Genomic DNA, 12,192 nt, shown 5'->3' on the forward strand with positions numbered 1-12,192 from the left:
TCCTTTTTCCTATCTTTATTAAGCTGTTTGGTATTACCGCCTCACAGATATTGTAACGTCGCCTTTCTCATGCTTAATCAAGGTTCGTTAATGACTATTTATAAAAACAGAAGTCGTAACATTTATCCTTTAGCCTCAGCCCTCCTGTGTTTTTAAATGTGTTCGTTTTCAGCATGCGCTCTGTTCTTTTGCACGCCAAGAAACACAACATTCTCTTACGCACCCTGAGAACATTCATTTTGTGTCACAAACCCTTTGGCACACGCACGCTACTTTACATTAAACTGTGAAAGGCAAACTAAGTTCTGTTGTTTTCACAGTTTACACAGAAAAATCACCAATAACCTCATATGTCCTCCTTTCGTGCTGGTGTTGAGTCCAGGTGAGGAAGGCGAAAGGGAAAGGAAAGATTTGAAGCATGAAAGAATAGTAACCACACAGGAAAAGAGCTGCAGTGGATCAGCTAAACCCTCATTTTATCCTCCTCCCACATATAAAAAATCCTTTACCATGTGTTCTCCGAGAGCTTTTGGGCTTACAGCTGTCCAAATATGCTACTGTAGTGAACTCCCAACCAGTGAAGTGATTGCAGCGTTGCGTAGGAAGCAGCCTGTCGCAGTAAAAGTGAACAGCAGGAAACGGGGAGGATGACCACAAAGACAGAGGATGCTACATTTTATTCTGTCTTCGAGATGTTTGTCTAGCGGTAGATTTTTACATGTTTTCATACAGCAGCAGGTCAGGACTGTTCTTGGAAATCCACAAAAACCTTTACTGGTTACATAACCTATGCAAACAGAGTGAGAAACGTAACTATACAGTATAACAACAGGAGCAGGAACTTTGCAATTCATCCTGGAACAATTGGGGCACAAAAGGTGATCAGATCCAATGCCAATGTCTTTTTATTGATCAGATATTGAGTTGAAGCCACCAATCCACACTCCAGGTATGTGTGTTACTGCAGATTATATTTGGGTCAGTTTTGTTTAGGATGTTTAAGTTTACACACAAGAAATGAATACTCACTGAAATGACAAATTCTGCTTATAATTCTAATGCATTTTATGTAACCACAAGTTTAAAACAGGAAAAATTACCAAGAGGACAGATTTGAGCAGAACCACGTTCATATTGTAATCGGTGGACAATCGTTTCAGAGCTTCTCAAAAACTGCTGCTTTTGTGGGGATGTTTCCACATCACAGTTTTCCAATCATAGGGTTGCATATCCACAAACTAGATGGGTATGTGAGACTCACAGCTGAAGGTTGGAGAAATAAAAGAAGACTACGTCACCTGGTTCCCCTGCACATTGCTTTCCTGGGGAGAAATTGGCATCAGAGGCACTAAAGAAAGAAGGTAGTATGTTTTAGTTCCCATGGATTTCCCTTTAATGTAAAATTGCAGATTTTACATTAATCACATTTCTTGAAAGCCGAGGTGTCATTCGGCGATTGAAAGACAGCTGACCTGAAGCAAAAGTTGTTCAGAAATGGTTTTTGAGGAACATGACGAGCTTGAGGTGCTGACTTGGCCTCCGAATTACTCAAGTTTCAACCCAAACAATCACCTGAGGGATGTGCTGGACAAACAAGGCCCATCCCTGGAGTCTTCACCTCGAAACTTACAGATCTCATAGGATGTGGTGCTAACATCTTGGTGCCAGACACAAACCCTCATGACAGCGGAGTTTACGACTTAACAAGTCGAGGCTGTTCTGGCAGTGAAAACATTACAAAGACTATTATGCAGGTGGACATAATGCTATGCCTGATCAGATTAGAAATGTACATGATTTGCATCAGTTTAAAAGGGAGGCTCTCAAAGCTCTAAATTACCTTATGCTCCATTTCAATAAACAGTCCATTTCTTTCAACAAATAATCAGGCTAGAATCCAGAAAACTTTTAATTTTGTTCCTAGAAACCTGCCTGAAACAAGTCAAGCTAAAGAGCAACATCTTGTGTTCAAGAAATAAAATTGCAAGCCTTTATTGTGCCTGATACTTTTAAACTTGAAAGTAAGGAGTGCACTCTTATTTATGTATCAAAGTGTGTGGTAAGTGACATGATTCGCCTCCATATTTTACCTGCCTTGGCTGTTTTGATCTCGCCTGCCTCCCACTTTAACCTTGGACAGGAACATGCACCTAAAAGGAGTCCAACAGATGATGCATGGCATGCGCTGACAGGATATGTCTGCGTGTTTGGGGTGGTCTAAGCCCTCTAAACTCTGGCACAGGTTTACATAAACCCATAGCTTCAAGCATCAGACACAAAATGAGAGGGCGGTTAAACAAATCTTTGGCTCTTGGCAAAGACAGAGCAAACATCAGATGCACATAGGTCCCCTGCACATTTTAAATCATTAGCAGCGACTCTATACACAAACATTTCTCTCTTGCCACGCTCACGTCACTGAATTCTTTCAGACCTGATCGGAGAAGAAAAGCAGCCCGAGAGGCCTCTGTTTGAGGGCCTTGCTGAGCGTCTGTGTGGGCCAGACAGGAGCCGCAGGCTTAATTGCTGTCTCTTGCTGCGTGCCGCTGTGCGGCTGAGGCCAAAAGCAGTGCCAGGTCTTGCATCCCCATTACCAACCACTTCCCATCACTCCATCATCTGTGGCATCCAAGCGGAGGATGGAGTAGAGGAAGAGCTCATTGACTGCACTTCAACCCCTATCATTAACTCAGTGAGATCATTCAGAAGAGCTGATTTTGAAAAAACACGGCTTATTTGCTTGTGGCTGAACCTGCATAACCAAAGGCGCCACAAATCATAAACTGAACGCAGATTCCCAACATCGAGGAAATAGAACATCGCTCTGTGTTTCAAGGGTCAGGAGAAATAAGCAGAAGAGCACAGTTCTCTTCCTGAGCTCTCACTATTAGTGGAGTATTAATGATTTCTTCAGAAACCGAATGATTGATGGCTTTACATTGGCTCTGCTGCAATGTGAAGATTACCGTCATAAATCAGAGTAGCTGTATAACAAGACAGTGCAGACGTTTTCATCAAGGGACACCGTTGTACCACACCAAAAGGTTGTTTTAAGTCAACTAACACCCTGGCTTCCAGCCCGCCGCCTCCGGACAGTGTTTTCACTACCAGACCTTCATCGTTCAGTGCTGGCCTCATAAATCTGGAAGCTTCAATAGTCCACTGGGTCGCTCTTCACTGTGATTTCGTTCAGCGTTTAGAAATAAGAAGCGCGTGGGGGAAAATTAATCCAGGAAGTCTGCATGTCTGCTGTGGGAGCATCTGCTTCCCCAGATGCACCTGGGTTCCTTACTCTAAAATAGAGTTTGTGGTTTAATGAAAAAACTCCTGCTTTTAAAAAAAGAAGAAAAGCCATTTACTTAAAACAACAGTTGAATTTAAAAATACAAAGTTTTAGAGAGCAAAACAAAAGCTACTTTGGTTGCTCACAGAATTGTTGCAGCTATATGTCGCGAAATATCTTCAGTGATATACAGTACTGTTCTGGTTTTCAGAAGGTTTTCTTCTTGTATGGTTGCCTTGCTCTTATTGTTGATGTTGTTAAATTAATGACTATGACAATTATAAAGTGACAAAGATGAGAGGGACAGCAATATGAAAACAAAAGGGAGTTTGTCTGGGTGAGGCCTGCCAAGGTTGCAGACAAGGAATAAAATTGCAACTTGAGACAAAGCATTGAAAACAGGCCAATACCATAGCCTAGATTGAACAGGCTCCTATGGGCCAATCTTACATCAAATACCCCCAAAAAATTCACAGCGTCCCCATAATACAATCACCATCTGACAGATCGTTCAACACCCCAAAACCCTGGTACAGCAAATTGAGCAAAACTGCATATAGTCCTTTTGCTGAAATCCCCTTTTTTTTTTTGCGTGGTCATTCATGACATTCTTGTGCACCTGTGTGACGTTGATGTGGACGCTCCAACCTATGGATCGATTTTAAAGTTATTCATCGACTGGACCCAAAAGTATTGCCACAAGATCATAGCAAGACCAAAGAAGCTGATAAAAAAGAAAGTTCAGCTGATACCAATGGCTTTTTGTGGAGCATTGACTGCAACTCCTGTAGAGAGGTCTGTCTAGAAGTGTAGCTGGACCAGGAGTGGTGGAGTTATGATGCGATCAGTGACATAAACTTCCTTTATAATTTCAGAATTATAATTTTCAGCCATTGTTTACATACGGATTTATCCCTTCTGTCTCCTTCTGGTGCAGAATCATGAAATGTCTCCCGTCAATGAAAAGAAAGTCAAATAAAATACGACACGACTGACTGCAGATGAAAAACTATTGGATACATTAAGATATTTAGTTCAGAAATCAGATTTTTTTTTGTGAGATATTCATATAAAACAACAACAAAATCACCCCTAGACATGCTAAATTCACTCTAAACCATGGACACCCACGGAGTGCATTGGTAGAATAAAATCCCAATATTCCAAAAATTAAATCTTCCCGCCCCACTCACCACCCACATTTCCTCCACCTTGCTAGGTAAAACAAAGACAGCAACGTCACATACACACTATTTGTGGATTTAGACGTTTAATGTGAAAGCTTTTAAATTCTTCCACTGCCTCTGTCTAAGCATAAATCATGATGTCTTAGAAGGTGGTGTCTGTGTGAAGACTGTGATTTCCTTCCATAAATGTCTTGCAACTCCAGCTGGCATAAAACCAAAGGTCATTAACTGAAAGGAACCGACTTTTGGTTTTACTTCATGTGTAAGCTTAATGAAAAGCAGTTGCTTGGGAAGTTTTATTTGTACAGCCGTAATAATAGTTATGTTCATCTCTAGTTGAACATATTAATCATCCTTAGTTTATGTTTGTTGGGTAAGCAGCAGCTCCTTCAATAGTTATGGGAAAATCATACACAACAGACTTCTTTAATTCATGCAATCTTAACAACTGATCAGAGATCAAATTGGCACACCTCTACCTGATCTACTAACGCGACTGTATTAGTCTGGACATGTGCCGAGTTGAAAGTGAAAGGATTTTGCATGCCTTCCGTCCACAGCGTTTTATGACCTGTTGCAAATTCAAGTGCAAGTAAAGGAGTGTTTACAGGAGAGAGTCTTAGCTGAACATGACCTCAAGAGATCCTTAAATTATGCTTGTTTCAGTTCAATGGCTTACCTCTGTCTTGTATAAAGATTTGGTCTTAGTGTACCGACTTGTGTTGCAAGCATTGTTCACTTTTCAGTTTGGAGGAGAGTCAGGGGGTCATTTTTCAATTTTGTGGTTTGTGAACGGATTACATTCTCTCACAGGACTCTTTGGGAGCAGAAAACGCTTGGGAGTAAGAGCGGAGCTGGGGGTGAAAGCTTGTGAAAGCATTTGATGTGGAGTCTGCACAAATTCATGCTCCTGGTTTTATTTTTTTATGTTCGGGAATGCATACACGGATTTGCAGTGGTTGGTGCCGACAATGGACTGATGAGAATAACAACATGTTTAGATAAAATCCTTCTTTGGCTGTTTTGTAGGTTCTGAGAAAACAAACAAGTTGATCTGAAAACCTTAAAACTTCCCAAGAAAATGCAGCTTAGAGAAAGACTTACTGCGGACCACTCAGTAGCTTGTGGTCTACTCTGCATCCTGAGAATCAGAGCCAGACATGGAAAAATAGCATTTGTTTTTTTTTTTTCCACTAATCTGGAACAAACTTCCAGAAAACTGCAAAACTGCCAAAACACTGAGTTACTTTAAATCAAGCATGATGATCCCATTCAGTCCACTAGCTGTCCCCATTTTCAGGAAGCAGGCGGATGGGTTAGCTCCCTAATTGAACACACTTGGTTGGTGTTTAAAGTTGACGTCCTGCCAGTTATTGATCTGCTTGGTTGGTCTCTGGATTAGCCCCGAACAGGCAGCAGTGCTGGTGCACACCCCTCTCAGACTGGCTTTTTATTCCTCCCAGTCATGTTTTTGCATAAACAAATTATTATTTATATAGATCCGTTCCTCTGTCTCCCATTTTTGTCACCACCTTTGAGCCTGGCGTGACAAATGGGGGCTCGTCCGGGAGCCAGTATCACAAGGCTAAAAACCCACTTGTTTACAGCTGCATTTTATTAATAATATCTGAAACTGGTCTAGATTACAACTTTTCATTACTTCTCGTTATTTTGCCACTGTGATGTAATGTTTGGTCTTTTTGTTTTGCTTATTTATTGTGTTATATTTTTATCATGTAAAGCACCTTGAACTGCCTTGCTGCTGAAATGCGCCATACAAATAATGTTGACTTTGCATGAATTACTGCACCAATGTGTGTGGGAATGGAAGAAAAAAGGAAGTAAACAAGAAGAGAAGGAAAGTAGGAAACAAGGAAGGAAGGAAGGAAGGAAGGAATTTGAGGAAGAGTTGTAGAACATAAAAATTGAGAAAAGGGTGAAAAGAAGAAAAGGATGGGTGTGGGGTAGAATGAAAGCAGCTTTCATCTGGAAAGTTTCCACTCTGCTGTGCCCATAGAAGAACCAATTCACTTAACGTTCAGAGAAAATAATGCAATGCATGCATTTTATTCTCAATTTTATGTCTCAATTTAAGAAATACGATAAAGATTTAAAAATGCCTAAAATTATACTATTTGATAAGCCTTTTTGACTACGCAACAATAAATTATATCAAAATGTTTCGTGAAGAAGGGCTAACAGTATATAAAATGAATATTGCCCAATACTCCCACTGATTACAGCTGTTCAGTCTTGGTGAGGCAACAGAAACACATGTTCTCCTCCAGTGCTGTACATATCCAGAAGGCAGAATAATCTGCGCCCACATGGAGTAGAAAATATCAGTTTTACTGGAGCTTCTCCAGTGCTTCGCCTCAACTCCGCTCTGTATGGGTGGTAGGGATCTGTCAACAGCAGATAATTAATGCAGTAACGGAGATTAACACTTGCAGACTGACTACTTGCTCCTGGCTGTCTGAACAGAGTGAACTCTGTGGATTTACGCAAAAGCTTACATTTGAGAACTACATCAGTTATCAAAGGCTTGTAAGCACCTCCCTGTAGATTTTATCTTGCTCCATGCAACGCAAAACAACATTTCCATGATATTTATTTGGAAGCTGGCAAAAAATGTTTCAAGCTGCAAAAGACAAAGAGGAGCAGTATGTTGCATATCCAAAATAAGAACTTGTCAGATTGAAATGTTATAAATTTGCTGCAATAGCTTTGTTTTGAAAACTGCGGTGAAATTTAATTTTGCTTACAAAGACCTAATTCAGCCAGATTGAAACCACACTCATAACAAGTGCCTTGAATGATCTCCATGACATGCCTAACCACACATACTAAGCCAGAAAATAACAAAAAAAAGGGCCTGACAGTAACAATCACCTCCACAAAGAACCAATTAGTTGGTGCGTTGCCAAAACGCAAAGCAAATACTTTCTGGCTCTGGACCAACTCTGTCTGTTTGCGCCTGGGAATGAGTACATGGCAGACACAGAGGGGAACATCTGCAGTGGAGGACCAGAAATGTAAGCAATCAGAAATCAATCACTCACCCAGAAAATGTTTGCATGCTTTCACATGCCAACGAGGAACAGATATAACAGAAGATGAGGAGAAAAACAATGAAGGATGAAAGTTTCTCCTTTAATCAAAGTCATGGATTTGGTGGCATGTGGGACCGTTGAACGCTAAAGGCCCTGAAATCACTAGCACATGCACTTCTGTATAACACAGCGCAATACATGCAGATGTCAGCAAGCAAACAGAAACAAATCTGGGATTACATGAGACGCAGCTCTCCTGCAAATATGCATGAAGTGGTAGCCAGTAAAAAACACACGGCCGGCGGAATGGTTTACACACACTCGTGTTTGTAATGTGGGTGTTGTGGTGAGGTCCCGTCCCCATCTACTTTACCTCAGCAGCACCGCTCCAGTACCCACAGTGCACTGCTGTCAAACCACATCAAGCAGTGGGAGATATTCGCGGTGCCACGGTATGGGCCAAAGATTTACTGAACACATATGCTGCTGGAACAAACACGGGAGTGAGAGAATGATCCCCCAATCCAAAGCCACATGGCTTTACACCACATTCACCAGCGCTCAGCACTTTTTTAATGCCTGCACCTCCATGCTGTTTTCATATGTATCACACATGAATCTGAGAACCAAAATAAGCAAGCCTAGAAGGCAAATTCTCCTAATTCAATGCATTCCTCTTTAGTTCTTTCAAAAAGCGAAGGCATTGTCTCTTGCCAAAAGAGTAAAAAAGAAATAAAAAATCTTAACCTCCCAAAGACACAGTTAAACCAGTTTGGATGCCAATCACAATACAAAAATCTGCAGAAGTTAAAAAGTCAAAAAGACACCACTTGTGATTCCATTATACGCTCCCACTTAACCTAATCGGCTTCAGCTGGTTTCCAGTATCACGATGTTCCAAATGGGGCCGGGCATCAGATGTCTTCCCATACATTTTATTTCTGTTTTGACTGCTTACGTCAAGAGATTGTGGGGGGGGGGTTTGTTGGTTTTTTTATGTTTTTCACCTGGATCCAAGGCAATAATAATAAAGTGATCCTGAAGTGATGAGGAGGAAAGGGGTTATGACGTCACTGTCTGTTGTCTTAGGTCAGTCACATGACTATTTGTGAATATTTGTGTAATCATTTATTTTATGTTAGGCTACAGATTTCTATTTGTAGAAATTCATTTTCACTTTTACTTTAAAGTTTTCTTTCTAAAATTTTCTGTCAAAAAAAAAAATTGTTGATCATGATTTATTTGTAAACAAATAAAAAGGGTAAAATACGTAAGAGGGTAAATACTTTATTAGGCGCTGTAAATCAATGAATCAAAGATTATGTGTGGCTCCATTCTGCTTTTATTGAACTGCTCTATGATTCCATTACATCATATTAATTGCTCACATGATAGTGCTTCTTGCTTTGGATGTGCATTTTGAATTTTTGGTGTTTCTTTTCATTTCTTCCCTGTGAAACTATTTGACGTTTTCCAGTGTATGAACGTCCCCACTTAAAACTTTGCTTACCTAGTCATTGTGTGGATTAGAAAAAAAATGCTAATTCCAAAGTATGTGCATCCAGATAATTGTTTACTGTTCACTGAAGCTGTTAGCTGCCTTATCAGCTCACCATGTGAAAATGAAAAATGAAAAAATGGAAGTGTTGTAAAAGTCCATGTGACATTCACATCTATGAGCATCTATGCATTCCTGTTCAGCGCTGCACATAAAACACTCAAAATCATATTGTACTGTCTTTCTAAACCTCTCCATAATGATCTAACAGAATTCACATACCATTTCTTTCTTTACAATTAACATTTTCTGATGAGAGTTCCCTGTTTTTAATTATGAATCTGGTTGTTCTCCACCAAGCTAAAAGGAGGGGATGCACATATTTCTAATTTTCCAAACAATTACTTCACAGGTGCATATGCTTATGCATGCTTTTTTGGAGGAAATGTGCAACATCATGGTCATTTTCCAGAGGTAGATTTGTTAATCTTGCAAAAGTACTACACATTTGCTCAGTATTATGAAATAAAATGCCCAGAAATCCCTTTAGATTACAAAAGTATGTGCTGAAAAACCCACTGCAGCTCAAATAATCCCAGTTTTGCAGCAGCTAATGTACATGTCACTTTAAAGATGATAAATTCTGTGTTTAATTGTGTGAAGTTGATGCCCTTTCCACCTGTTGTTGCAAAACACAGCTGCCAAGTCAGTTTGCAGCTGAGCAACTTAGACCCTCCTGCTGCTGCTGCTGCTGCCATGGCCACTAAGTGCTCCTTCTTCTCACCACCATGACCTCTATTAATCCCAGCCCTGACTCTATTCCAGCAGCAGAAACCCCCCAGCTTTTGTTCATCCTGAATCCCACCAAAAGAAAAAAAAATAACACCCTGACAGTTACTGCCTGATGTGCAATTAGGCGTGTAAAGACAGTGAAACTGGGTTTCTTGACTTTCAGACGGGTGGTGGATTCTGCATGAACAAATCATCCAGAATCTTATGAAGAGATAAGCGGGAGAAAAGGTGTCATAGCAAAATCACTCTGCAAGATGATGTAACCTCCAGTCTATGAAACATGCAGAGGCAGGCCGAGCGAAGACGTGTCCTCACGCTGGACCGCTACTCATTACTACAGAGTGACTCTAATAGCTGTCATTAACAACCACTTAACTGCAAAAACCCGTAATATCCTGGCTCTTCTTGGAGATTTCAACCATTATAGTGACTCACAGAACCGAGGAAAACAATTGAACTTTTACAGAGAGATGTTCTTGGACCTGTACACATATAGACGACACAAAGTACTGAGCTAAATACAGTGAGAACCAGATCAAAATGCATTTAGATTTTATCAAAGAGAACTGACTGTAAAAGATGTTGGGATAATGGTAGAAAGAACTGTATTCCTCTGTGTTAATTTCCAAATTCCAAACTTTTTCACTCCAAACTTTGCAGAGTACAGCAGACCCACGGCAGTTTGCGGTCTAATGTTCACTTATTCACTGATTATTTGAGTGTATCAAAAATGTTGGCAAGAAAATGCAGTTTTGGAAGCATAATTACCTGCACAAGCAGTAATAACACAAGGAAGAAAGGAGATGAGCAAGGAAGAAACAATAAAAAACAGAAAAATCAAACAAAATCACACAAAGTAGTCAGGGAATGAAGGAATGTAAATACTACACAACAACAAGGAAGGGGAAGAAGGAAACATGAAAGAACAAAACAAAGGGACGGATGTAGGCCACAACAAAGGAAGGAGGGAAAGGAACAACGTGTACAAGGAAGAAAGGATAGAAACAAACAAGAATAAAACAAGAAGTACACAGGAAGACAAAGAGGATAAACAAGTAAAAACATTTTTCCACCCATTTGTGTGCTGTTCACATACTTTTACATCTAGTAAATGATCCGTTCAAGCCAACAAAGGAACCCTGTAGTGTTTCATTTGGAAAACTCATTTTTAAAAAAAGACTTGGAAAAAGAAGTGAAATATAATTTAAAAAAGTAAACTAGAGAGGGTGAGAGATGCTCTGAGAGGACTTTCCAGTCTCCTCTGGAGAGGTCACAAATGGACAGGATGTTGAAGCAGCAAGCTGGCTTTGCTCCAGAGAGGTTCACACGCGTAGCTACAGCGAATGATTAAATGAAACATCATGCCTTAAGAAAACGATTCACATCTCATCAATGCAAACATGATGAGGGAGTAACGCCTGTAGTTACCCAGGATGCCCTGCTTTGCATCAAGTCAGAGCCTCACAATCATCGTTCACTGGCGCTCATTACTGAGGTGTTAAATAAATATTGTTTGTTTGTTTTTTCCCCTCACTCTTTTGGTGTGGAGAGTTACATAAACACACTGCAACAGATTTATGAGTTGATTAAAATGATTACTTTAGCCAGAAAGTAATCATTAAAAAACTCATGATAGTGTCTGACTAATTAACAGTTTATTTGTAGAAAATTAAAAGTTAGTGGTGAACTTACTGGGTCCTCTGGTTTCTGGCCGCCAACAGGGAGAGGCTCTTCTGAAAGGTGGTCTCTTCGGATCAGAGTGTATTCCCTGATGAAGACGGCGTCCCCGTCACCCGCCCACACAGCAACCTGAGACACAAAGACAGTCACATAAATCATTTACATCAATACACAATGCGAAACCACTGGCATCTTATTCATTTCTATTAATTGCAGAAAAAGTAATATGTTGGATAAACACTGAAATATCCCCTCTATATAAATAGGGCATGACGGAAAAAAAAAAACTCTAAACAATTTACTAGAATCACTTTAAAATAAGAAGAAAAGGAGATCCAAATAAAATAGATGTGTTGATTCTTATAAATGACCACAAGTAAGTGACTATATTCCTCACATTGCACCAATTTACAGATAGAGCTTATCCGATATTTATATCAGGAATATATGCGCCACAAAACAAGTATCAGATTATGTCAGCTTCATCTACAATCTCAGTTAGAAGTGTTCCACTCCAACATTTAGTCCACCTCAGCTTTTCTATCCAGAAGTGCTTTTATCCCAACCATTTATTATTATTGGTTAATAATAAATGGCTCAGTTGTTATTCTATATTGTTGTTGACTAATTTTCTCTGATCACTTGATTAAGCCTTTTCTAACAGTCCACACTACAAAATAAGTAATAAAAGTGTTTTGA

General features: G+C 39.9%; 1 protein-coding gene across 3 annotated transcripts in view; it reads right to left on the bottom strand.

The window, feature by feature from the left end:
- Window positions 1-12,192, bottom strand: part of adamtsl3 (ADAMTS-like 3) — a 99,124-nt gene that overhangs the window by 49,064 nt on the left and 37,868 nt on the right. For all 3 annotated transcript variants that reach the window (XM_044097705.1, XM_044097704.1, XM_044097707.1), the window contains exon 2: window positions 11,506-11,622. In XM_044097705.1, coding sequence (XP_043953640.1) covers window positions 11,506-11,622 — 117 coding nt within the window. The remainder of the gene's footprint in view (window positions 1-11,505; window positions 11,623-12,192) is intronic.

Source organism: Gambusia affinis, linkage group LG18 (assembly GCF_019740435.1).
Source record: "Gambusia affinis linkage group LG18, SWU_Gaff_1.0, whole genome shotgun sequence".
NCBI lineage: Eukaryota > Metazoa > Chordata > Actinopteri > Cyprinodontiformes > Poeciliidae > Gambusia > Gambusia affinis.